We start from the raw sequence: 27679 nt of genomic DNA on the forward strand, positions 1-27679 counted from the left end.
GGATCGCGCTCCCGGTGCTGTCTAGCGTGGGTCGGTGGCGGCGCGGTGATGCTGGCGGGCCGGGCCCCGCCGGGCGCTCCGGGCTGCCGCCGTCTCCTGGCGGCGGCTCTGGCGGCGGGGCTGCGGCCGCTGCTGTGCGGGCTGCGGCCGTGCTGGGCGACGGCGAGGCGGGCGGCGGGGCAGTGGCCGAGCCCGGGCCTGCGGGTGCCGGAGGCGGCGGAGGCGGAACGGCTGGTGCAGCAGGCGCAGCAGCTGCAGCGGATCAGAGCTCCGCTCCGCCGCTTCATCGCCTGCCCGCAGTTAGCGCGCACTGTGCAGCGTTGCCTGCAGGGCGGAGCTAGTCCCGATCCCCGGCTCGTCCTGCTCGAGTGCGCGCCCGGTAAGCTAACCCGAGGCTCCGACCGTCCTTTCTCTACCCGCCTTCCCGCTGCCCTCCGGCGGTGGGCCTCTCCGGGGCTGAGCCGTCCCCGGGACAGCCGGGACGCGGCGCTGCTCGGCGTGCCCCAGTGACCTTGCGGCGTCAGCGTCAGCTGCCGCCCTCGCCACCGGCGGTATCGGGCGCCCGACCCTGCTCTTCGGGGGCCGCGGAGAGGTGGTGGTGCCGAGAGAGGGGAACGGGACCTTTCCTCGCCCGGGGTTTCGGGCGGGGGTGGCGGCTCCGTTCTGCGGCGGCGCTGCCCGGGCCCTCCGGGACGGGATCCGTGCTGGGGGGGCTACGCCGGACGCCCCCCTAGGGTCCTCCTGGGCGGGCGTTGGCGACCGGCAAGTCCGCGTGTGTGCCGCGGCACTGCGGTATGCCTGGGGCAGGTGGCGACGGGGGTCCGTTTACACAGAGCTTTGCAGGGAATGAGCGAGTGCTTAGCCTGGAGACTTGAGTCGCTGGTGTTAAAACTTTGCTGTAGAGGTAGTAAAGATGTAAATTTCTGTCCCGGTAATATTCTTGGTTTTGTAGGTGAACTTTATCTCTTGTCAGCAAATGCACGCCTAAGACTGTGGGCCATTATGCAGCTAGCCCTCTGCAGTTACTTAATATTTTTTTACATTTCTGCAGAGGGTATTTTATTTGTAGAGATCATACAGGTAAGGTTTCAAGGTAGATTTCAGCTGGCAGAGGAAATAGCACTAGAAACATTTGAAACACTAACGTTCCTCCCTATCTGACTGTAATGCTGTGCTTAGTGTAATTCACAGCAATCTCAGACAGGCTGCATGTAAATCTTTTTTTCTAACTCTTGTTTTGAAGTGTGTTTAAACAAACACAATTTATCTCCTGTTGAAGGTGGTATGTCCCAAGTGTTGTGTTGGTAAATCACTAAAGGAAATCACTTAGAAAAAAAGTGCTTTTTAATTTTATTTTTTTTTTCCCCCTTCAGGTCCTGGAATCTTGACCCGAACTCTGCTCAATGCAGGTGTTAGAGTGGTAGCTCTGGAAAGCAACTCAGCTTTCCTTCCAAACTTAGAGGTACACTTTTGATTTGATAGCACATTTCTAAAACTTAAAGGGGAAAAAATAACTTACAAGTGTTTAATAACTATTGGATCAAAAAGGAATTAGCTAGTGATCGTTACTTGTAACATCTGAAATAACACTTAATAATAGTACGTATTGTTTGGTTTTACGTTGCATGTTCAGCAGTAGAGGTTTGGATCTCACCTGACTTAAAATGTGTATAAAAGGCATTCTGTCTGTGTATATGAAGAATTCCAGTTGCAAATCATTAAATGCAGTGGTTTGCTTAGTTGAGTATAGCTTTTTTTGCAAAACATTGCAGAACATGTTACTAATTTAAGAATGTGTTTTAAAGCTCCAGTTGAACAGCACGAAAATGTCAAAATGTCCTGCACAATGAAGGAAGCTATTCTTTTTATCAGCTGTAAGAAGCAGCTCTGAGATTTGACTCTTGTTAACTGGGTAACAATTTTAGGCAGTGCTTGAACATATTTTTTTTGTTTGGGTTGGGTGTTTTGCAAGACAGGTTACTGCACCCAGATTTCTTCAGCTGAAACTAATTTTATTCAGTCCCTAGAGAATAGCCTGGATGGACAATTAAAGGTAATTTATGGTGACTTCTTCAGACTGGATCCTTTGGTGACTGGAACAGTGAAACCACCTGCTGTGTGTTCTGACAAACTTTTTGAAACCATGGGTGTAGCAGCAGTTCCTTGGAGGGCAGGTATGTGTATCTGATCAAACACGTTACAAATACATTTGAAGGGTGCATAGGCAGTTTGGCAAAATCTTTGGGATTTGCTTGAGGTGTATATTCTATTTAATATATATGCTGGATTAATGGATGCCATTTCCTACATTTCAGCTTATCTAGGTTCTTGATAGCTTTAAAAAACCCTTGTGGAAATATGAAATCTCAGGTGTTTGCTTGCCTTTAATAAAGGTTTAGTCTAATGCAAACTGGGCTAAGCTTTGACTAAAGCTTGAATTGTATTAGGTTATTGAACAACATGGGCTGACAGTTTCTTTTCTCAGTTGTTTGTAGTTTAGACATTAGCATTAATGAGATTGTCTAGTACATACTGCAAAATTTTAAAGATACTTTTACACACTATTGAAACAGATGTACCTCTGAAAATTTTTGGAATCTTACCAGAAGAAAAGGAAAGGAACACGCTTTGGAGGCTTCTTTTTGCCCTGTATGAATGCAGTTCCATATACAGATATGGAAGAGTAGAACTCAACATCTTTATAAGTGAAAAAGAGTACAAGGTATGTGTAAGAGGTTTTACAGGTAGTAAAGAATAAGTAGTGCTTCACAGAACACAAAAACATTTATATTGTATAGTTAATGTTTTTGCTAGTGAATTTATTTTTTCTGGCAGAATTTTTAAGTCGCGTCTGTTTCCTACTTGTTCTCTTTATGCAGTAGTAGCACTGTTGAGAAACATTCTGTTGTCACATAACCACAAATCTTACAAATGTGAAGACTGGTCCTTGAGAAGGATATGCAGCAGCAGGCTAGCTGCTTTCCATTGTAACTTGTGAGGTGCTTAAATTCTGTAATGTGCTTTTGCAACAAAATTGCTTACTAGTTGCAGGTAATAGCCAATGAAGACTGAATTCAAAATGCCTTGTGAAGAGGATTGAGAGTTACTAAATACCATACTCAGGTGCATTGTCCTCTTGATCCACTTTTGTACGCAGTACTGAAAACAACTGAGGCAAAATATGAGTGATTTACACACCTTTTTATTAAGGTTCTGTACACCAAGGTGCAGAGCAGCTTTCTGGGTTATGCGTTCCTAATTTACGCTGTCCCAAACCTCTGGAACTGTACTTATAGTTCAAGTGTACTCCTTTCTGCGAAACTGTGAGGTTCATACAGAGCTGCAAACCTTTAATTACATGAAGTAAGCGAAGACTTCCAGGTGTGCTTACACAACCTGTGTTGTGTCTAACACCCTACTGAAAAAAATTAAAAGTCTTAAGTATATTCTTCTGTGAAATGACAGGTTGGCCCCCACTGAAATATCCACTTAAATGGTATGTTTTTAATGGCCAGATTTTTGAGTAAATAGTGGGCAGCCTATTCATTTAATGCAGTCACTGTTTTCTTCACCAAGTTTTCTGGTTTTATTGTGAACCCTGTAAAATGAGAGCTGTATACCTAAGTAAAAGCAATTGGAACCTTCTTTTAGTGGGCACTGTTGGTTCCTTTTTGGTTTGGGCGTTGTTTGTTTGGTGGTGGGTGTTTTTTTTGGTTGATCATATGACAAGGCTCTCTAAATCTATTATGAGAAGTTAAATCTTCCTGCTACTATTTACTACTACTTGCCCTGTTTGAGAAAAAACACAACTTTTTCTTTTTTTCTTACCCTGAGAGTTGTCCGATCTGTTACATTGATCAGGATGATGACTGCACAAGCTGTTTAATGTTCAGTGAGGTTACCTGATATTTTGCTTACTCTTCCTGTGTGTCTTATTGGGAATATTATCTTATCAATGTGACCTAATAACTTTGCCCATGTTATGGTTTTTATACAAAATATGATCTGTTTCTCTTCTGTGTGAAACTTCTCTGCCTTAAAAAGGACCAGAAAGTATAAGCTGGAAATTCCTGCACAGTTCAGATATCCAAATAACTGCTGCAAAGAAATACTTAGACTGTCATAATGTCTTCTAATCATATGTTCTGACAAGATGTATTAAAATAGCACGAAGTATGTATTTGAGGCCTAATGTAACTTCACCTTGGAATTTTAGACTTAATTATGAATTTCTTACTACTCATTATATATATATAAGGATTTTGCTTAGATAAAGAAGCAATCTTAGTTTTGCAACAAAAAAGCTCTTTCTTTGCCATTTTGTTAGGTATTAACAGCAAAGCCTGGGGAAGTGAGGGCTTACCAAGCGCTTACTATACTTTGGCAAGTAGGATGTGAAATTCAGCTATTGCACATGGTAAGTTTTTTTTTGTACCAGCTGACATAGTCAAATGCTATGGACATGTTTTTAGAAAGGGTTTATAGTGTTTCACTATCGTAAACTAATTGAAAGCTAATTTGACATTTGAATTAGTTGGAGACCTATTGAAAACTTCTGGATGTAAAAACCTGAAACAGTCATGTTTTGTGTAAAACTTTCACTTAATCAGCATCATTATTAACTATGATGTCAGTATTTTCAGTACAAGCCACTGTAGTCAAAAACATTTATTCTCAGAAGCTGGTAGATATGAAAGAGATGTTTGTGCAACAGGTAAGTCTTTTCCATCTTGCTAAGGGTTGTGTGAGGCTAGAAGGCTGCTCTTCCAATCTGTCTTAGTCTGCTCTTTGTTATGTCCTCAGCATTTTGCAGTCATGTATGCTTTTGACTTCCTGAGCTGTGTTCAGTAGAATTTTTTTTTTAAGTCTTGGTGCCTTTACGTTCCAAGCAGGCCTGCTTCTCCTGCTAGTCAATAACTACCCTACCTTGTCAAACATGCTATGGTTTAGTTCTTGAAATTTTTTTTATGTTGCCTAACCCCCCCCCCCCCCCCCATGAGCACATGGCCATGAACTTTCACTTACTTTATGCTTTTTAGATTTATCTTTGTGCTCTGTTTTTCAAGTAACCTACTTTCATAGTTTAAATGTTTCCCTAATCTAAAATCAAGTTTCTCTATCTATTGTCTTCCAAATACCTTATGCCACGAGGTATGTATTAAGGTAAATATTAAGGAGTTGAAGAATAAGATACTTGTTGAAGATGGTCATCTGACTAATAGAAATGAAAAAAAGCAGAGGCATTTAATGCCTTTTTTGCCTCAGTCTTTAATAATACTGATAGACCTTGGGCTGCCTGGTCCCCTGAGTCAGAAGAACACGAGTGTGGGAACAGTGACTTTCCATTTGTGGACACTGAAATTGTAAGGGACCAACTGTATCAGCTGAATGTTCACAAGTCCATGGGGCCTGATGGGATTCATCCCAGAGTACTGAACGGGCTAGCGGATGTTATGGCAGCACCCCGCTCGATCATCTACCAAAGGTCTTGGGAGTCTGGGGAGGTCCCCGCTTACTGGAAGCTAGCCAATGTTATTTCAATCTATAAGAAGGGTTTGAGGGAAGACCCAGGGAACTACTGACCTGTTAGTCTAACCTCAGTACCTGGAAAAATTATGGAGAAGATTATACTGGGTACTACTGAAAGGCATTTAGAGGCTAATGCAATCATCAGACACAGTCAAGATGGGTTCACAAAGGGAAAGTCCTGCTTAACTAATTTGATATCCTTCTATGATAAGATCACCTGCCTAGTGGATAAAGAGAAGGTGGTAGATATAGTTTTTCTGGATTTTAGTAAGGCTTCTGATACTGTTCCTTACAGCATCCTTCTGGACAAGCTGTCCAACTGCAGGATGAGCAGGTTCATGGTGTGCTGGGTGGAGAACTGGCTGAACAGCAGGGCTCAAAGGGCTGTAGTGAATGGGGCTACATCTGGCTCGTGACTGGTCACCAACGGTGTTCCTCAGGGTTCAATTCTAGAGTCGTTCCAGTTCAATATATTTATCAACCATCTGGATGCAGGAGTTGAATGCACCATTAGCAAGTTTGATGATGATACCAAACTGGGAGGTGCTGTTGATTCTCTTGAGGAACAAGATGTCTCGCAGAGGGATCTAGATAGATTGGAGCATTGGGCAATGACTAATGGGATGAAATTTAACAAGTCTAAATACTGGATTCTGCACCTAGGATGGAGTAATGCTGGGCACAAGTATAAATTGGGAGAGGAGTGGCTGGCAAGCAGCCCTGCAGAAAGGGATATGGGGGACTGGCTGACAGCAGGCTCAATAGGAGTCAGCAGTGTGCCATGACAGCCAGGGGGGCAAACCACATCCTGGGTGGGGCATCAAACACAGTATAACCAGCTGGTCAAAAGAGGTAATCATCCTGCTGTGTTCAGCATTGGTGCAGCCTCACCTTGAATACCATGTGCAGTTCCGGGCCCCACAATTTAAAAAGGATGTAAAGGTCCTTGAATGCATCCAGAGGAGGGCAACAAAGCTGGTGAAAGGGCTGGAAGGAATGTCTTATGAGGAGCAGCTGAGGACTTTGGGCTTGTCTAGTTTGGAGCAAAGGAGGCTGAGAGGCGACCTCATTGCTCTCTACAGCTTCCTGAGGAAGGGAAGTGGAGAGAGAGGTGCTGATGTCTTCTCCCTGGTATCCAGTGATAGGATGTATGGGAATGGTTCAAAGCTGCACCAGGGGAGGCTTAGACTGGACATTAGGAATCATTTCTTTACCAAGAGGGTGGTCAAACACTGGAACAGGCTTCCTAGAGAGGTGGTCAGTGCCCCAAGCCTGACAGTGTTTAAGAGGCATTTGGACAATGCCATTGATAACATGCTTTAACTTTTGGTCAGCCCTGAATTGGTCAGGCAGTTGGACTAGATGATCATTGTAGGTCCCTTCCAACTGAAATGTTCTGTTCCATTCTGTTCTATTTTATTCTATTCTATCACTTTAATTCTGTAATGTATTTGCTCCCTCTCATAGGAACCTTGGTCATCATTTTTAACTAATTTGAAAAATGGGGGACAGGCAGTACCAAAAAGCACGGTAAGATCATTGTGTGCACTTTTCTCCTTTTGGAGATGCAGCTAAACCACTTTTAATTAAAGGTTAAAATAACTTCATAACAGCATTTATACATGTATTTTTTAAGAAGTGTCCTTCTGATTAAAATTTAGAGGCAGCATGTAGATGCATCAGAAGTGGGGTGAAGAATTGCTATTAGCTTAGAAACTGAAATAAACTAGTATCTTTATTGTCTATGATGGAAAAAATGAAGTGAATAAACAGCATAAAGGAATATGAACAGGTAAAGTCTTTTTCAAAAGAAGTTACTGACAGGGTCACATCTACCTGCTTGAACAATGCAAGTGTTACCACAATTAATAGCACAATCAGTACACTGCTCATTTTGATTACAGTGGTCATTCACTTGTCCAGTGTAGATTCCATGTGCTAGTTAGCTGCTGAAAAGCGCGAGTCTCAAAACCTTAAATTTGAGAAGTGGAAAAATACCTTGTATAAAGTTCTTTACTTTTCTCTTTTAGAGAAGTAATGATGTTCTTTTGTATAATATATTTCTATTTAATACCAATAATATAAAAGCATGTTTACTTAACATTTGGTTTTACCTTCCTCAGGAAACTGCTACGGTAGTATATTGAGTGTTGTTTGAGATGTTACTGCACAATATAAATGACTATAAGTAAGTCTAAGTGACTGGGTATGCCTTACACACTTAGGTGTGTTGCTGTAAAGCCATGTAGAGAGGCATATCAGGTGGATTATGTAAGATGTATTGTGACAGCCTTAGGAGAAGTACAGATGTGAGATCTATTGGATGATATATCCATTGCTGCCGATACAGAAGCACATTAATTTCAGTTAAAAGATTCCACTCCCTCCCAATTTCATAAAATCCTCAAGTTGCAGTATTGTCTTAGTGTTACACTCAAATAATTCCATCTTTATGTACAAAAGGCAGGTAGGTAGTTGAAATGATCTGATCTGATACCTTGCATAGTAGGAATACTATAGGCCATATAATCTCTTGAGAACTCACATCAAGCCTGTATTGTCTATTTCAACTAAGAAAGTTCAGTCTTAAAAACTAAAAATAAACCCAAAGTGATAGTAGGTCTGTTGTGTTTTCCATTTCCTTTCCTGTTTGAGGGGTGGGGGAGGTAAAGCATCTTCATTATAGAACAGAATTTTAACGCCTCAGCTTCCAAATAAGTCATCTTGTTAAGACTTCTAAAACTCTTTAAGAAATATTACTGGTGGCACAGATGAAATGCTTTCTCTTAGCTAAAGACAGACACTGTCTTAAAAATGACTTCTCAGTGACTTGTTTTGTTTTTCTTGCAGTGGCTGCCAAATGACCATTTATGTTTGGTACGACTGACTCCTCAGCAAAATCTATTTACAGGAGGCTTGAAGCCCACAAATTCATCTACCTTTATTTTCATGGTGAAACAGTGTCTTGCTAGACCTAGGTCTAGACTTACTGATAAATTAAAGTAAGAAAGAATTATAGTTTTTCTACTTTAGAGAAATATAGAATATTAAAATATGTTCTCAAAGGAGTATTTATGTGCAGCTGAAATACAGCTGCCTTTTTTTTTAATAAATAAATTATCTACATGTAGAATAGATGATTTCATTTTTGCAACCCACAATACAACATTTTGGGGACTGTTCCTGGCCTGTATTCACAGATGATAAAAACTTGAGGTTTGACAGGAAGGTTGACAAGTATGTAGAATGTAGATGTGCAGTAATTGTCTGTACCTCCCATGGAGATGAGGTCATGTATCTACAAGAAGTTTTCATTCACTTTACAGACATAATATAAAAGTCACCAAGACTTGTGCAGGTATAGAAATGAAAAGCTGAAAAAGAGTTTGAGTTTATAACAGACATCAAAGTAACACTAGTGAAAACAGCTGAAGGTTATCAAAGGTGGAGTGGGGATGTCCTCAAGTGGCTTTCTGTTATCTAATTAAAAAATTAGGCTTTAGACTTATTTGCCAATTACGCAACTCTCTTTAATTATTCTTTTTGGTATTACATTGGAGCTATTCACTTTGCTTTATGATTAGTAGACTTCCATTTCCCATAAATAGGAAATGTCTGCAGTCTGGAAAGCATTGACTTCAACTTCTTAATGAAAATAATTAAGATCTTTCTCATTTGCTGGTAGTAGTTTATAGAATTTAATTTCCAGGAAGAAAAAAGCAGCTAATAATTTCCAGTAACTCATTTAGCAAAGACAAGTGCAAAGAGCCTTAATGGTTTTCTTTCTTAAATCTCAGTGGTGGTACCTAATGTCCCCTTGATTCTTCAGTCAGGAAGTGGAGCTAACCTTGAACGCTTCTCATGTGCATCTTCTGTGTATTTATACACCCTTTTGTTATCTGGGAAATAGTTAATGTACATGCACATTTTTAAAAGGTCTAGCTTTCATAGCAATGATGTAGATGGAGAGACAGTGGATACATCTGTTTATATATAGAAGAAAATACCTGGGAGGTATAAGCCATACTAACTCATGCTATGCTGAATCATCCTCTGAAGATGACCTTGGCTTTAATTTCCCAGACATTGAAGAATAACCCCTTTGTATGCTGTAATGCCTGTTACTGACTTACGCAGTTGGGGTGGAGGAAGGAGGGAGGGCACCCACCCTCTAATGAGGAGGCTTATGTGGTTTGGTATTGTCTATGTCTGCTGGGGACTTTATTTGGTATTTATATGTCTTATTAGCAGAGTTTTCTTCCTGTTTGCAGTATGGATTGAAAAGAACTTGTGTTGTAGGAAGATGTTAACTTCTAGAAGCTAAAAAGAGTGAAATAGACCTTCAGATACTGTTTCTTGCTCTTTAATTTTTCACAGAAAGAAATGCTCCCATGATTATTTTTGTGTGTGTGTGTATTTGTTTCAGTTCATGGAGCTTGGACAATGGTGGCAAATTACTGAGAGAGCTAGAAATTCCAGACAATGCTGAAGCACGTAACTTATACCCAGAAGACTATAGGCGTCTTTTCGAGGCCTTGCAGAACTCTAATATGTTTACTGAAACCTGGTTCCATAATGAAGTCTTGGACAGTATAAGGAACATAAACTTATAAATCTAAAGCTGCTGTCTTTTGGAAGATCACCTTTGCTTCTGGAAGATTACTTTGATAAGAAATGATTTAAATAAAATCGGAGATACTGCTAGCGAGATGATTTCCTGTCCAAACAGGAAAATAAATTTAGCAAGTAACAAGACCCCTTCTACACAGGATGAACGTAACGGCTTCACAGTTAATTGGTCACAGTCTTATCTAGAATGAACAAACTTGCATCTTTTCCAGGACCATATTAGTGACCTGCTGCTTTTGGATGTACCACTTAAATGGAACTTCTTGTTACACTGCTGTATATTTACAACATTTGAAAAAAAAAAATCAGACCAAATATGGTTATTTGTGTGGTTTGTATTTTAGTGCTCAGTGATTTGAATGCCCTTTCACAGATTCCCGGAATACACAGGTCTTTACAACCACTGAATCTGTTATATTTTCTCCTGACTTAAAAACCTTGCATTCTAAAGTCAACATAATATTAATAAATCAATAGCAGTAGGTTAATAGAAGACAAGGTAATGAGAGTTGGGTTTTTTTCACTAAAGATTGTTATATCTCTGGAGAAAAAAGTCATAAATTCTTTCTTTTGAAAATTTGAAAAGAACACTGGGCAGCCTGTTCTAGTTTATAATACATGAACACCTATATGCATATAGCCTTTATCTTATTTTAGGTCTAAAAATAAAGTCACCAGAACATGCAGTGCTATATAAACAATCTGGGTGGTGTGGGGGGGGAATAATCTTACCTGCAACCTTTATGACTATGTATTGTTTAATGTGTATTATATGTACAAAATAACTTACTTCACAACCATATACTATTAAAATTTTCTTTTTAGCCATAGTACTCCATAATGCAACCTCTTCCTAGTTTCTCTTCCTGTCTTACCATGTAACTGTTCTCTTGTTGTCTGCTAGTGCTGGCAGGCTGTACTGATTTGACGTTCTATGCTATCTCCTCTGGGAAGAGCTATGGCCAAAACCATGCTTTTTTAGCAGAGCACGAGTTACTAAAATACCTTTTTGGTAAAGGCTGAGCTATTTTCAGGCTTTGGAAAACAGCAGTGACTGAAACAATGCAAGCGCAGAATTGTGTATCGTAAGCATAGTGTGAGGTATAGATGTGACAAGCATTCATCTCTGTCTTCTCCTGCAGGTCTGGCTGCAGACAAAAAGCTGACTTCAAGCAGCCTCAGTTCACTCTGCTATCTAGGCTGCAGTTATCTGTTTAAGCTGCTGATAAGACTTTGTAATGTTATGATGAAACTACTGGAAAGGCTGAGGTTTAATTTGCAATCTGTCTCAGAGCATTACTGGTGTTCTGGTGTAGGTTGTGAAGATTTGAGGCTTGATTTCTGTTTACATCCCTTACTGTTTCAGATAATTTGCATTATAGATTGACCATGAATGGCAAACTTGCATTAACAGAAGCAATTTCACTTTTTTTCAGTCTCAGTAGATGGTAACGGTCTTATCTATTGGTCTACAAGAATGCAGTGTCTCCTGGGCTGATCGCTCCCCACCACCACTATCACCTTGAATCAAATACCTTGCTCTTGTTGCATCAAGATGTCTTACATCAACATACCAGGAGAAGTATTCAATGCATAAAATATAAGACCACCACTATCTATATTTTAACTGTGTTGCTGATAACATTTCAAACATGAACTGAAAAAAAGAAAATCATGTGCTGTGAATTTTTTTTTATGCTGTTGGAAGAGAGCATTTGCTGAGCTAATGCAGAGACTCCCAAGGTAACAGCCGGATTCTGTAAGTGGAAGGAATGTTTTGTAACTGGGGACTTGAAATGAGGAGATTTAATGCTAACCAGAACTCTGCCATTAAGTCTAAGCAATATGTTTAGCCCTGATCACAAATGTGAAATGAAGAGAACAATGGCTGTCATTGTAAAAATGGTTTTCGTATTGATGGAAGAGATAGAAAAAAAAGTGAAAATTACTGATGCATGTGAATAAATAGGAGGGAGTGAAATTGAAATAAGTCTATGGATTTGATTAATTGATGCTATCCACTCAGTACTTCCTACTGTTGCAGGTTTACAGCTTCTGTAGGATAATGTTGAATGCAAACTTTCACTGAAATTTTAAATTGTATATAAAGGCTTCTCACGCATTTTTGTTATGATTTTTCACCAACCCTGTACTACTTGTGTTCCTTTCCTTTGCGTATCTGCCTTTGCCATATCCCTCGATATGTTGATGGAAAATGGAGCCAACATCTCTTCACTTATTATTGATTCATGTAAATGCAAAGACAGAACTTGCAACTAGGAAAGCAGTATATAAATTTAGGTTAATATTTACAGTTTAATAACCCTCAAAAATGCTATTCAAAGATGAAACAAAACTGCAAATTCACTCAAAATTTAATATGCTAGACCTTCTCAGAAGATCTTTATGCTAACTTTGAGACCAAAAGATTTACAGGAACTACTTTTCCATCATGGTGGGATAACAAAGTTTCCTATTTCTGAAAGTGCATTCATTTGCAAGCAAGTGAGTTAGTGTGCCAGATATAGTAAGTAATAATAAGTATTTTGAAACTAGCACCAACATTTGAAAGTGTTGCGCAATTCATGTTATTTTTACATAGTTTTGTGTTATGACAATATTTATATATAAGATACAAAAGAATAGATTTTAAAAATTACATTGATTAGCTGTAAGCTTTTGGGCAGATTTATTTCTTCCTGTGTTTTCCTGTCTTTGAATCTGTGATCTTGGATAAGATGAAGGTTACAACATGCAAATTACTTAGTAGAAGATCCGCAGTATAGCATATTCCTTCAATTATTTCCAGGCCGTGGGGTTGTGGTTTCTTTTTTTTCCCCTTCTTTCTCCGTGCCCTGCCCCCCCCCCCCCCCCTCCCCCCGACCAATTTAATTCATGAACATGTAAAACATGAACCACGCATGATATATTTATCAAGTATAATCCTTAAGTATTGTTCCCAGTCTTCAAATACTGTTTCTTATAGCAGTTGCCAAGAAAATGGCTTTTGGCATGCTATATTAAAGCACCAATATATCATAGTTTGTATATTGATTGTAACTTCAGAAGTGCTAGGTCTTTTCTAATGGCCCTCATCGTTTGTGCTATCCATCTGCCTGTAAAAGAAAATTACGTGACTGTGATGGCAATTGCCTAAAGTTTTGCTATTTAAGTATATTAAAATTATAGCGAACACAAATAGAAATAGAAAGAAGCTTGGTCCTTACGATGCCCAGTTAAGAAATTTTGCCACTTGGAATTAGGAGATCAGTCAAGTTGGATTCTATAGTTTGCTTTTGATCCAGAAGAAGGAAGGGTTTGTGACATTGTTCTAATTAACATGGTAGATGATGTGATAAGGGGTTGTTAAGGTGGAATTTGTATATACTGGCTACTAGGCTTGCTCAGCATGGACATTTTAATTACAGTTTAGCCTTGCGGGTAATAATGATAATGTTGATAAAAATATCAACATAAAACTTGAGAAGCAGATTGTGTGTTGTAGTTTAAGATGTGTGTGATAGGAAGAACCTGAGAAACGCGTTGAATTAATTGTTCTGGCAGGCTAAATGCAATCTGTGGGGCTGTGGATAGAAAACTCCATCTAAGCTTTGCAAGCCTTTAATTAGCAAAGCTGTACCTTTCTTCTGTGAACACTGAGAAAATGGAAATAACAACGTTTCCAGAAAGGATACAAGTCAGTAGGAGATATTTATGCACTCACATTGCATCCTTGCTCAACAGTTACTGCGTCTTTCCTCATGTATGCTGTTTAACATGTCACTGCTAAAAATAGACACACTGGCTGTCCCCAGCTGATGGAACACTACACACAACAAGTGTACAAAGCCCAAGGGAAATTGGGGTTAATGGGACAGTCAGTTACTCATCATGTAAGCAAGACTTTAACAGTTGACCAACTTGTAGTTGATCCTATTGATAAGACACTGAATTGACAAACAACTAAGAAATTATGCTGATGAATTTCAGAAGCTTGTTTCTGCCATCTGAAGGAAATGAATGTGTTTGAGGCAGGGAAGACTCAAATAAAATCATAGAATCATAGAGTGGTTTGGGTTGGAAGGGACCTTAAAGATCATCTAATTCCAACCCTCCTGCCATGGGCAGGGACACCTTCCACTAGACCAGGCTGCTCAAAGCCCCATCCAACCTGGCCTTGAACACTTCCAGGGATGGGGCATCCACAACCTCTCTGGGCAACCTGTTCCAGTGCCTCACCACCCTCACAGCAGAGAATTTCTTCCTAATATTTAATCTAAATCTACCCTCTTTCAGTTTAAAGCCATTACCCCTTGTCTTATCAGTAGAAAAAAAAAGAAAAGTGGAAAGTTTTTGTAAAGTTTGTAGTAAAAAAATCAACAGGTAAAATCTATGTAACTGTGAGTGAAATTTATTATTAATTTGTGCTTAAAATGCTTCTCTAGTGAGTTTTTTTTTTAATTTTACATTTTAGTATCAATTTTTAACTAGCACACCAGCACTGGAAATGAAGTGACCTCATCAAGTGATCCATTCCTATGTGTTCATAAAAGATCTAGCTGTGCTTAGAAGCTTTCTACTAATTATTTGATAGCTATTCTACGCCATTAGTGACATAGACTTTGTACTAATCCAGAATTTAACATTTTGTGTTTTGAGCCATATTTTGCTCCCAGAAAAAATCAGTTTTGTGCTGTGTTGGTTGGAATGGATATTGCACGTTTATGACTAAAGAGCAGAATCTGGATTATTTCATTACTGCAATTCTTTCTGTAAATTTATGTTGTAAAACATGCTGTCTTGAGATAGCGCTAAACTTCCACTACAGTGTCTCATCTACTGGCAGTAAGGAAGTATGACTAACTCAGCAGCATCAGCTACAATTAAGTGGTATTTCCCACAAAGGTGCCTCCATTACATCCCTTGACAGCTGCTTCTGTCCGGAATGTGTCATGCATTTCAAATAGCTGTTGGGAAGTCTGACCTGTCTAGGTCAGTGGATGACTTGGTCATATAAAACCCCCATACTAATAACAGGGATAATTCAACCAAATATAGTCAAGGGCTAAATGACTACTTGTTGGAATATATATAGCCATAATATCATTATGCTTTTTAGAAAATTCAGACTGACTTTTCCAAAAACCTCTTAGTTGGGTGTTCAGTTGATCACCATTGCTCAAAGACTGTGTTGAGTGGCCCTCCTAGGCAGAGCAGTCTATAAACTGTAGATGTAGATATCCAAAATCAGCTTTCCAGGCTCTTCTTACAAACGTTGAAATAACCAACACTGCATCAATGAAAATGTTTATGCTGTGTTTAAAAGCTTCACTAGAAAATCCTCTATTACTCCAATTATGTTCTCATGTCAGCCAAAAGTTGTTCTTGGTCTTCGGTGGGGTATTTTACTGTATAACTTAATGTCAAGCTGATGAAAGCCCCCTTTTTCAGGCATTCATACTAGGGGTTTTGCTAAAGTAGCTGGGCGCTCTAAGGTTGTGATTTATATTTTTTTTGTATGTGTGTGTGTGTGTGTGAAAGAAGACTGTAGTTCCCTCAGACACATTGTTGTACTTTGTGAGATTTTGTTGTGTTATGGGACATGTGAGGGAGAAAACCTGACTTGCAAAACTGAGAAAATAATGAAAGCTACATCTGGTATTGTATATCTGTATTAGCTCTTCCCCGAGTGTACTTTTTTCAGTTCATGGGTAGGACTTGAAGTTCATGCTTTTTTTATATTGTTTGACCATTCATCTCTTAAATTTATCCACCCAAGAGATAGACATTAACTTCTGTTATTATTGGGTTTATGTTATAGGTTTTGGGCAATGCCTGCTTAGAAACTCAATAAAACAGCATAGACAGGGAAATGCAGAAGATTGAATAGGTGAAGGAGTAAAGCATACGAGCCAAATATAGAGGTAGTTGTTTAATATTTTAATAACTGTTAAAGATAATTCTTCAGGATCTCACAATATCACTGTAATTGAACACTTTTTAAAAATTTGCTATGAGAACTAAAGAAAAGCAAAGTAATGTTTGTAACTATTTAGCTGACAGCCAGATTGCTGTCACTTCTTTTGGTAATGAGTTATGTCACTGCAGCATTGAAGTGAATGTCAAAATACATTTTTCTGTGGGAATCCTGTGGCTTGATGTACCTTGTTCTTCCCAAGAGCAGTATTCTGGATATGCGTATTGCCATTTCTGATGACCCTGTTGCAACCTGGATGAAAACAGTTGCAGACTGAAATAATGATTACTGAGAACAAAACTGAGTATGTTTTAGAAATGAAAAGCTGTTTTGCAGAACTGTTAGGTCTGTCTCTCAGTGTTCTTTGAGAGGATGATTCAACACTCCTTTCTAAAACACAAGCCCTAACTCCCTCTAAGGCATAATACGGAAAACCAGACTAAGTCTATCTGCAGTTTAGGACATTTAGCCTGCATCACGTGTGTAATCTCATAAATGAATGAAAGCTATGTAGACCCATATAGAAAACACTTACCATCTCATGGGCTTTGAGCATCACCATTTCAGAGTGGTGCTCTTAGTTAATCATGCAAGTGTTTTGCTCTTCCCCTGCCGTTTATCTGGTGCCTCTAACTGATGGCTCTGGCAAAAAGCAGCTGGTTTATGGGGCATGTTCCCAGTGATACACACTGCCAGAGCTTGGGTGCCGAGCCGCTCCTGGCCCAGCCATACCTCATATTCAGCGAGATCCAGATATATGCCTAGATGCTAGCTCATAAGTAAAATGTCCTGTTTTGGGATGTTTTTTGACAGAATCATTACTGTATCACTTCCTTTGTGAACCAAACTGTTTAATATTTTGATCAAGATGATGAACTTGTGAAATGTATATTGGCTTTTGCGAAACGAGACCACTGAAATTTGCCTAACTACTGCACAAGCTACGTCCTGAAAGGATGTTTGCCTCACTGCCACTAAATTAGGCCTTAACTAATATGTAGTTAATACGGGAAATATGTAGTTAATATATCCCAGACATCAATTGTATTTTATAGTTTGTAGGCAATAAATGGGCACAAGCAGAATATGTAGTTTCTTCTGATAAGACATCCTGTAACTCAAGTAATTAAAGGATGTGTAGATAGATTTGTGAAAACACAGAAAACCAGACATATGGACTCAAGGACAAGTAAAACTGAGAACACAAGTAGGAGGATAAGGAGTGATTTGTTAGCATGAGAACAGCATTTTGGGGGTCAAAGATTATTTGACATGAAAGATACGACAAGAACAAAGAAAAAACATAAGTTTAATGTGAAGATATTGAAAAGTGTGACTAAAGGAAAACGACAGGGTGAAAAGTGCAGCCAGAGGAAGACTACTGACTTCATCCCTTGCAGATCCCCGAAGGCCCCTCCGAACCACAAGAGACATGCGCAAGGGGGGGGGGGGCGGTCTGGGGTGGAGTTATGTTTAATAGATACCTGAAATTATTAAAGTAACCCCTTTGAAACACCACAAACACAGTGTATAAAAAAGCGAGTTGGGATATAACCGGTGCGCCTCTAGTTTTGACCATGTGCCCAGTGCTGTTTCCCTTTGTTCTATAATAAACTTGTAAAATTAATGAAATTCAGTGTGAGTGCATTTCTCACAAACTGAAAGGTGTATCATCTTCTGCAATGAATAGGTTTACATACAATGAAGCCCCTGCCTGAGATCTGACTTTTCTATGCTAGTTTCAATGTTGCATCAGTGAAGAAAAGTCGCTGACAAACTCTTGGGTTGCAGTACAAAATGAGTGCAATTTTCCCTCTGCGGTACATTGAAGGATGCAGTGGACTTGCTGCGTTCGTGTGCATCAGCTGCCCAGCTCGAGAGGCTTTCTAGTTTCTTGTGGTCCCCTGAAGGATGCAACCTCCACGTGTCCTCATGCTACTTTCATTTTCATACGGAATTTATTCCATGTCAGTGTTGAGGCTGGGTCAGTGTGGAAATGAAGTAGTAATGGTGCTGGACAAGGCTAATGTGGCAGCCGGAACTTCCTCTCACTTCAGATTTCTTCTGAGGCTGGACTGCAGCAGCTGCTGTGTATAAAGGTCCCCAGCCTCGTGGTTAACAATATTTATGATGAGACATCTTCTCTCTGCCTCATTCCATTTAAAATCAAACCAACCAGCCCACAAAGTCACAAAGTAACTGAAAAAAAACCCAACATACTCCCTATTTGTAATTGGCCATAGAAACACCGATAACCACTTCGGTCAGCATCACAGGGTGCCGGGTTAATGGAAATGTATTATTAAACCCCCGCCCCTTACCCCCCTTCAGGCAAAAGGCTACCCTCTGCCCCTTGGCCTCTCAGTACAGGCGAGAGATCTGGCTTCGGGCAGGAAAACTGAAAACGTCCGCTAAGCCCCTGAGGAACAAGGCAAGCCACCCCCCGCCCGCCGCCGGGCCGGCCCCGGCCCTCAGCTAAGATGGCGGCGGCTGCGCCGCGTCACGTGGCCGCGGGCGGGGCGGCCCTGCGCTCTCTCTGTGGCGGCGCGTGCGGGCGGATGGAGCCGGCAGCGCTGGAGCGGTTCGCGAGCCCGGGGAAGGGCAGCGGCCTCCGCTCCCGCCGGCGGGTGCGGCCCGGCGAGCTGCTCTACCGCGCCGAGCCCTTCGCCTACGTCGTCACCAAGGAGCAGCTGGGCGGCGTGTGCGAGCGCTGCCTGCGCAGGTACCGGCGGGAGGGGGGACGCCGCAGCCGCCGCTCCCGCCGGCCCCGCCCGGCCAGCGCCGCCCCTTCCGCTGAGGCGGAGCAGCGCCGTGCCGCCGGCCGGGGGTCGCGGAGGAGCGGGAGGTCCCTCTCTCCTGGGGCGGGGGGTGTCTTTGCCGGGTGTCGGCGGCCGTGTGCCGCCGGGGCGGGCGGTCTGAGGAGCGGGACTTGCCGCTTCCTGCCGCTCTTCTTTTTGAGGGCCTTTTTTAAAAAGGCTTTTCTGGCAGGGCGTCTCTCCCGGGCGCGGGGAGCTCGGGCCGAGGTTTCCTGGGCCAGCTGCCCGCTGTGGGCGGCAAGAGGCGGCAGCGCCGGAGGTGGCCGCGTGCTGGGCCGGTGCTCGGCGGCCTTTATCGCGCCGGGCTGGCCGGTGGCTGGAGGCGGCAGCTTCCGCTCCGAGGCCTTCCTCAGGCGGGCGGGGGCGGGAGCGGCACGACGCCGCCGGGTGTCTTGTCGCTTCGGGGGACGAAGGCCTGACCTGGCCGGCGGCCGTGGTGGAGTAAGGGGCCGTGTCGAGGCCTGTGTGACTGCCGCCGTCCTGCTCAGAATTGCCTGTTTTGATGAGGATGGAGTTCTCATCCGCTGTAGTCCCGCAAGGAGACCACGCGTGTGACTGTGAGCGTGACGCTCTGCCCTGGGCCCTCGTAGGGGTGACAACACCGTTAGGCACCGGCCTTCCTGAAAGAGGCTCCGTGAGGTGGTTGAGTTCACTGTCCCCTGCGCGAATTTATCCTGTGTAAGGAGCACATGTTTTTGAGACACGCGCTGAGTACATGCCTGCCTTCTTTCCCCAAATCCTTGCAAGTAAGAACTGACAAACCTGCAGTAGCTTTCTGTGTTTGTTTAAAAAAACAACCAGACCAACAACAAAACCAAAATTGTTTCCTATCCCTTACCAATTTTCCAGCAGGACAGATTGTAATAGACCTGTTTGTAGGAGATCTGTATATTAATACCTGAAATGTATTGGTAGGTAGCCCAAAACCATGTATAATTACCAAAACTTGAAGAAGAGAGACAATTCAGTACTGCTAGCCTTTGCCTTTTTGTTTTACTTTTTGGAAGTATTTGATGGGTTTTTTTTATTGAAACATTCCCAGTGTTTTGCTTCATGCCCTTCCAAGGCATCTCAGTTTCTGTTCAAAGAAATTATAATGTGATTTTCGTTTTCACAGAGAAAAATTTGACAGTGTTCCAGGTCACACTTGCATCTAACGTCAGCATATTAAAAAACCCAAACCAAACTAAAGCAAAACACAACCAAAAAAAGATTTTTAGCTAATAATATCTGTGAAGTCTGACTTGTGACATCAGAGTCCTTTGGGGTAGCAACTGCCTGTACTTTTTCAACTTTAAGTCATGAGAGACTGCAGACTTCAGAAGACAGGCTGAGTGCAGCAACAGGTGGAATGAAAATGAATCTGAAGTGTTTGGATATAGAAGTGTAACCAGGCAAGGTTTGCTGGGAAAGATAATGATGTTACCAACTGATAGATCATGAAAGGTTATGCATTTGTGAAAGCTTGTCTTTTTTCTAAATAGTGATATCAGCTAAACTAAAAAAGTCAAATAAGGAAGTTAAAAATAATTTTCGACCAATCTAGCTTCTGTTGCAAAATGTACTGTGGCTAGACAGTTTATAGATCAAGACTATCCAAGCTGACTTCTTTTTTATTCATCTAATTAAAGGCAGATGCTTCTTATTCAACAGACTTTAACTTAGTGAGTGATACCATATATCTGTACATAGATCTCTTTTTTTAATGTATGGAAATTAGAAAAACGGTGAAGTACTGCTGAAGTGGGATGTGGATGTGGAATCAAACTGTTTCGTGAACCTGGTTTTCATTTAATGCACAGTGTCATCTTTGTTCAAAGCCAGGTATCAGAAAAACCATTATTGTTCATTTCCAGGACTACAGATGTCACATTGTCTGCTGCTGTTCCCGTTTTTCACTCTGATCTTTAGGTGGCAGTACAGGAACACAAATTAAGAAGATAAAAAAAAAAAGGGTCTTGTGCTTGACATTGATTTAGCATTTTAGCAATCTTATTACATAAAATTAATGTTTGAGGCTTTATACTGTGAAGTGTAATTCTATACTTTTGTCTCCCAGCTTGTAGTAGTAAATGCTGTTGGATGCAGCTTTTGGCTGGGTAAGCCAGAAGATGGGTAATGATGTGCAGAATATCTTATTTCTGGACTGCTGGCTGAGAAGCAGCATGTTCTCACCAAGATTTGGGGTCACAGAGTCGCTGTAGTGCTGACTTACTCTGTGACCTTGGCTGAGTCCTTAACAGCGAGGGTCTGAGGTAGCCAAACAGGGTAAGAGTGGCTGTTGGGGGCAGAGTTTGCTGCTTTGGTTCAGAGAGGAAAGCTTGGCTAGTGCAGTAGTTCTGCTTAGTTTTATCTCAGTTAAAGTGAATATTATTGTGGATTTAAAATACTGAAGTGTTTATGTGTATATATAGTTAGTGCATTTATCAGTAGAAAGACTAACATCCCTTCCTTACCTTACTGGGTGTGGTGGGTTGACCCTGGCTGGACATCAGGTGCCCACCAAAGCAGTTCTATCACTCCCCACCTGTCAGCTGGACAAGGGAGAGAAAATATAACAAAGGGCTTGTGGGTCGAGATAAGGATACGGAGAGATCGTTCAACCAATTACCATCATGGGCAAACCAGACTCGGGGAAAATTAACATAATTTATTGCCAATCAACCATAGTAGGGTAATGAGAAATAAACCCAAATCTCAAAACACCTTCCCTCCACCCCTCCCTTCTTCCTGGGCATAGCTTCACTCCTGGATTCTCTACCTACACGCGCCCCCAGCGGCGCAGGGGGACGGGGAGTGGGGGTTATGGTCAGTTCATCACACGTTGTCTCTGCCGCTTCATCCTCCTCAGGGGCAGGACTCCTCACACTCTTCCCCTGTTCCAGTGTGGGGTCCCTCCCATGGGAGACAGTCCTCCACGAACTCCAGCATGGGTGCTTCCCATGGGCTGCAGTTCTTCACAGACTGCTCCAGCGTGGGTCCCTTCCACAGGCTGCAGTCGTTCAGGCACAGACGGCTCCAGCATGGGTCCCCCACAGGGTCACAAGTCCTGCTAGAAAACTTGCTCCATGGTCTCCTCTTTCCACAGATCCGCAGGTCCTGCCAGGAGCCTGCTCCAGTGTGGGCTTCCCACGAGGTCACAGCCTCCTTTGGGCACCCACCTGCTCTGGTGTGGGGTCCTCCATGGGCTGCAGGTGGATATCTGCTCCACCGTGGACCTCCATGGGCTGGGGGAGGACAGCCTGCCTCACCAGGGTCTTCCCCATGGGCTGCAGGGGAATCTCTGCTCCGGTGCCTGGAGCACCTCCTGCCCCTCCTTTGTCACTGACCTTGGTGTCTGCAGAGTTTTTTCTCTTACATGTTCTCACTCCGCTCTCTGGCTGCCATTTCTGTGTGCCCTGCAACTTTTTTTCCTTCTTAAATATGTTATCACAGAGGTGTTGCCACTATTGCTGATTGGCTCAGCGTTGGCTGGCAGCGGGTCCATCTTAGAGCCGGCTGGCATTGGCTGTATTGGACATAGAGGAAGCTTCCAGCAGCGTCTTAAGAAGCCACCCCTGTAGCCCCCCCGGCTACCAAAACCTTGCCATGCAAACCCAATACACTGGGCTGTTGGTACTATTTGTATAGTGAAATTAAAATTTTTGGTCAGTTTTACTAGGTCTATGTTGTATGTAGACCAGATGGCAGATTTTGGTAACTGCCTCCCTTTTTGTGATTTCTTCTTATTTCAGAGATAATCCTGTATTTTGTAATGAATAGGTTCATGGGGTTTTTTATAGGTTGGGCTAAAATATTCTGCTATAGCTGATTTAATGAGATAGGGTAGCTGTTTTGAATTAAAATTTAGCAATTAAAAAAAACAAACTGTCCTGAAGTAGGATACATTGTAAAGATTTGCTTGGAAATATAAATTTTGATAAAGAAGTAAAGTGTTTGTTGACAGTGTGTATTTCTATGGAAGCAGTGTCTTGAGAGAACACATGACATTGTGTTGCATGATGGTATATTCTTTGCAAAAGAGTATCTGTAGTGTTAGGGTCAGTGCCTTGCTGAAAATATGCTCTTTGTACTTTTATGGAAGTCTCACGAATTGAATGGTCAGCATCTTCTTCCAACAACTTACTGGGGAAAGCAACAGAAAAGATTCTTCCTCTCATTAACTAAAAATTTTCTGTATGGCTTCTTCCATGCTTTAATATCTCTTTAATGTGGGGTCAGTGGCAGTACAGATTGGTACAGATTTATGTAGCAGGATTGAGGGGGTAAAGAAAGCTGTTTCATTTACAAACTTAGGGGATTTCACTCGATTTGCCATTCTGCTGGGCATCAATAAAGATGGTGAATAAAGCTAATTGCCAGTGATCCCCAGAGGCTTCCATCATCTCTGTCTGTTCTGGAAAGTGACTATTATGCCTTATTTTTTCTTCTTCTCTATCCTTTACCTGGCCATCGGGCCATGAAATGACCTTTCTTCCAGTCCCTGGCAATTTAGCTTAATTTAGTCTTTCCACTATTGTATTATATTCAGTGGGTCCCCTTTATTGATATGTGTGTTGACACCCTCAGTAGAACTCAGGCAAGTTAGAGAAGTAGGCTGTCCTTTCATGGGAGCTGTGCTTGCTCTATCCTTGTAGATTTTATTCATCCAGGTGATTAATGATCTTATTCTTGATTATAGTAGTTATTCCAGGGTCAGACGCCAGGCTTGCACTTTGAATTTTTTAATTTCCTTAAAAAAGCGAAGTACTGCAAACATTGGAGTTGCCTATATGATTAGAGTTCTGCTGTTAATGTTATATGAGATTATAGATGATATCAGAATAGGTCAGAAAATATTGATATTTTCAACTTTACGCAAAATTTTAAGTTTAAAGGAAAAGACTTATTTGACCTCTTTTTCTGCCATTAACTGGTACTATTTTTAATATTACTTTATTTTTAATTCTATGGTTTATTAGAATTTGCTTTTATGTAGTTGATCGGATGTTCTGTTAAAATCTGGATATAGTCAGTTACTTCTCAATTTAACAAAATAATCCTAAACCAGTACTGACTTTTAATGTAGGACAAATTAACATTGCAAAGTTTGCTTGCACATGCTGATTTATCAGGCTGTCTGTTGTATCTGGTGGTGTTGCTTAGTTTGCTCAGCTTGTTAAATCTTTACATGGCTTTTAAAGATGTTCTTTGTCTGATAAGCGAATGCAGAGTTGGCATCTTGGTGCTTGGCAGTTCTCTTCCTCTGTGTATTCGATATTCTATCAGCCATTAATCCCTGCTGATTGAGTTTCTTGCAAGGTACATGGTAGTGATGGCACTGCTTGGTTTGACATTCAGATTTTGAATTGAAAATATACTCAATCTGTTACAGAATAGGAGTCAAAATGAGGGTGAAAGTCAGTTATGCCTTTGGTGTTTGTTTGCTTTTTACAGAACATTTCTCATGAGTTGTATTTACAAGAATCCACTGCAAGGAAACTTAAGTCCTGGTTAATGCTTGGGAACAAGCAAACAGACTTTCTAGGGTCTGTGTCTCACAGAAAGTAGGAAAAAGAGGTAACACTAGCCTATTTCCAAATGCTATACCACTTATGCCTTTAATGGAAGGAGACACTTAAGAAAAGTGAATGAGAATAGGTAATGTACAATGTTATATATAGACTGTGAAATAAAAGACCTAAGTGTTTCTTGTTTGGGTAGGGTCAGAGGTTCAGACTCGGTTAATGGAATAAGAGAAAGTATGGATATGTTTTGTATGACTGCAACTTTCGTAAACATATCTAGAGAGAGGAAAAACATCTAAGTTAGGACTGTTGGTAAGCTAGCCACGGCAGCAGACACTACTGCAGTATGGGAAATACAACCAAGAATTTGGTAAATAGTTGGGCAAAGTGCTAAAAACAGATAAGTGCTCCTTGCTCTACTTCACCTGGTTTAAAAACAGCCAAATAGACACACCTTTACATTCAGGACTGTGGATTCAGTACTGTGCCTTCAGCACAGACACACTCTTAAATTAGCTGCTGGTTTATTTTTATTTTTTTTTATTATTATTACATTATACTTTTATCATAATCATGAAAGTTGGCATGCCGTTGTTAAGGTATGGAGTGTCTAGGTTAATGGCATCCTGAAGTACAAAAGTACCATTAAGTTATAACCACGGTGTGGAATATTTTAAGTAGAGAGAAGCAGCGTTTGATTCAGAAAGATAGTGACAAGGGGGATAGTTGTGATTGCGTGATCCTTCATACCACTGTGACCCTGGCTTGGTCTACTGCAGATGTGCCTAAGGACAGCTAGCCCTTAACCCTCTAAGTGTACCTCTTTCACCCCAAAACTGGGAGGTCAAGAGAGGAGAGGAGCTCATTATTTTGGCTCTGTAGCAATGAGGATTTCTTCATGAAGGTGCTGTCATTCACTAGCAAACCTAAGATGCTTCCTTAAATGCCAAAGAGAGTGTCTCCATTAGCACAGTGCTTGGGTTCTGCTGCTTCCAGCTCTGCTAGGTGACTAGGAGGTGTGAGCTAAGGGATGCTCTTTCCTTACTCGGATAGAAGTTTAGCATGTATGAGACTTCCAGTAATGCATGAGGCTATAAAATCTATACTAGCTCTTCATTTATGTCTGAAAAATACTTCTGTTGCTGGCTGATATAGAGATAGCTGTGCTAGCTTCTTAAAAACATAAATTTTGTTGCTCTAGGTGTTCCTGGTGTACTTGTATTTTGTTCTACAGGAATACTGGAATGTGGAAAATTATATTTGATGGTACATTCTTTGACTGTTAATTTTCTATCAGTTCTCATCAATGAAGATTGTTAAATATTATAGCTATATATTTTAGATATAAAACAATATCCCCATTTCATAGTTTGCTTGTATAAAAAACTTTTTTTTTCTTTTGTAGACTGTTGTATTTCCGTGAATGTTAATAGACTGGAATAACAAGGGTTTTAAAATTCCTTAAACTTACATATAAAAAAATGATTCTTAGACTTATCACATAGATGAATTAAAGTTGGTCAGCATGACTTGGTGCCATGAGTTTGTTGGCAATAATGTTTTTAAGATGTGAGAAGTATGGTGTATTTTATGTCCTTTCAGTGACAGTGAAAGTTCTGGACAGATTTCCAGTAGTTTTCAAGATGCATAAACTCATATGAAGTAGAGGAATATAAACAAATTATATCTGATTAGTGGTAATCGCAGTGTGAAAACACTGTGACTATTAGGAGCGGGTATGTTTCTGCGCTTCCAAGGTAGGATAATCCTGGGAATTATATGCAATAACTTGATGTAGCGTTTCTGACTAATCAGTTAGGAGTGCAACTACAGTGCTCTCCTCTCTTTTATTATATCTGATTTTGTGTCAAGTAAGGGCAAAGAATGTGAAACAAAATTGTGTGTGAGTCATGAGCTATCAGAATTTCAGGTTCCATGTAGATGTGTGAGAATGTTTCCCAAGACCTGAGAAATCACACACCACCACCAACAGAAATGTTTCTATCTGTAGCTGAATGACTAATAGCCTAAAAAACACATTTTCCTAAGAAGATACTCTCCCTCCCCCATATCTTCTTACTGTGATAGTGAATGTTGAAGCAACCTTACAAAGAGCAGTATAGAAATACTTTTTTCTGTCCTTGTGCCAGCTGGAGCCATAGGAGAAGTGACTTCCAGGCTGCTAACCCATGCTGCAGGAGAATCTTCTGCAAGAGAGAGTGAATAGACTATTGATTGAGGTATCCTGCAGTATCTTCTCCAGAGAAGGCCCTGAACTTTCTTGTCTAGAGGAATAAAGCCTGTGGTACAAATTACACTTACAGACTCCATTTCCCTTTCTTTCTGCTCACAGTCAGGTTGAAGGTGGGGAAGGAGGAAGCTCTGGCATTCAGGATAGCATTCATATTAAGTTGTCCTGGCCTGCCTGTTGATTTGGTTTGCCTCTCTCACAGCACCATTTAGGAGATTCCAGTTTGCTGTTGGGAATATCCCTTGGTAGGTGTTTTCCTCGACTGACTGTTTCTTTCTCTTGGAGATTTGTTTTGGGAATATAATTCAGGTTCTGTTTGCTGTAAACCCTCTCCTTCCCATTGCACAGTTTTTCAGTCCTCGCTCCATGCCTCCTTACTGCTTTGGATGCTCTGGCCTTGCTTTAGGCAAGGTGTGGGTCCTTGCCCACCTCCTTCTTCCCTTCCTCCCCTGCCTTGCCATTTCAAGGCTGCTGTTAATGCTTTCTTCTGCCAACCTGGCTTTGCCCCTGTTAATAATAGAAGAAATAGAAAAGAGAGGGCATTGTTAAAAATAAATTCTCCCAGGTCAAGTGTTTATTGTTGCATCTGTCATTTATGGAAAATGAAAATTTAAGTTTAGCCATACTTTAGAAGTCCCTAAAGGTCTTACTGTGTTGCGATTTTGTGTTTACAATTTCCATGCTTATAGTCTCTGTAATTTGAAAGGTATTATATAAAAAATTGTTGTCAGACACAGCTTGACAAGACAATTTAATTTGTAGTGATCTTGTAAATACTTCTGAATTTAGGCTTTACTATGTATCTGCAATCCGTACCTGATACTATATTTCTTTTCTGCATAGTGCAGCCCATAACATTAATGTTTTAAAATATGTTCTGCATGAATATTCTTTGCTTGTGGTAAATGATAAAGCCATGAAAATAAGTTTGTGAATTGGATTATCTTTAGTATTCATTTTCTTAGGGTGA

At 41.1% G+C, this 27679-nt stretch overlaps 2 protein-coding genes across 3 annotated transcripts in view; both read left to right on the plus strand.

Moving 5' to 3' along the window:
* The first annotated feature begins 47 nt into the window (after positions 1–47).
* On the plus strand, positions 48–14518 carry TFB2M (transcription factor B2, mitochondrial). 2 transcript variants are annotated; one of them, XM_049830843.1, is made up of 8 exons: positions 48–379; positions 1374–1462; positions 2021–2174; positions 2574–2722; positions 4328–4417; positions 6997–7059; positions 8380–8531; positions 9956–14518. In XM_049830843.1, the coding sequence occupies exons 1-8, from the start codon at positions 49–51 to the stop codon at positions 10140–10142; spliced, it is 1215 nt and encodes a 404-aa protein (XP_049686800.1). In that variant the 5' UTR covers position 48; the 3' UTR covers positions 10143–14518. The 2 variants fall into 2 exon arrangements, with proteins under 2 accessions (XP_049686800.1, XP_049686801.1); XM_049830844.1 differs by lacking the exon at positions 6997–7059.
* Positions 14519–18662: 4144 nt separating this feature from the next.
* Positions 18663–27679, plus strand: part of SMYD3 (SET and MYND domain containing 3) — a 442190-nt gene continuing 433173 nt past the window's right edge. The window contains exon 1 of the mRNA XM_049830859.1: positions 18663–18857. Coding sequence (XP_049686816.1) covers positions 18694–18857 — 164 coding nt within the window. The 5' untranslated portion in view covers positions 18663–18693. The remainder of the gene's footprint in view (positions 18858–27679) is intronic.

The sequence above is a fragment of the Accipiter gentilis genome, chromosome 28 (assembly GCF_929443795.1).
Source record: "Accipiter gentilis chromosome 28, bAccGen1.1, whole genome shotgun sequence".
Lineage (NCBI taxonomy): Eukaryota > Metazoa > Chordata > Aves > Accipitriformes > Accipitridae > Astur > Astur gentilis.

Coding starts and splice junctions, on each gene's coding strand:
- TFB2M (XM_049830843.1), top strand. CDS start 49: ATGCTGGCGGGCCGGGCCCCGCCGGGCGCTCCGGGCTGCCGCCGTCTC. Junction 380..1,373: donor CCTGCTCGAGTGCGCGCCCG/GTAAGCTAACCC, acceptor TTCCCCCTTCAG/GTCCTGGAATCTTGACCCGA. Junction 2,723..4,327: donor TAAGTGAAAAAGAGTACAAG/GTATGTGTAAGA, acceptor CCATTTTGTTAG/GTATTAACAGCAAAGCCTGG.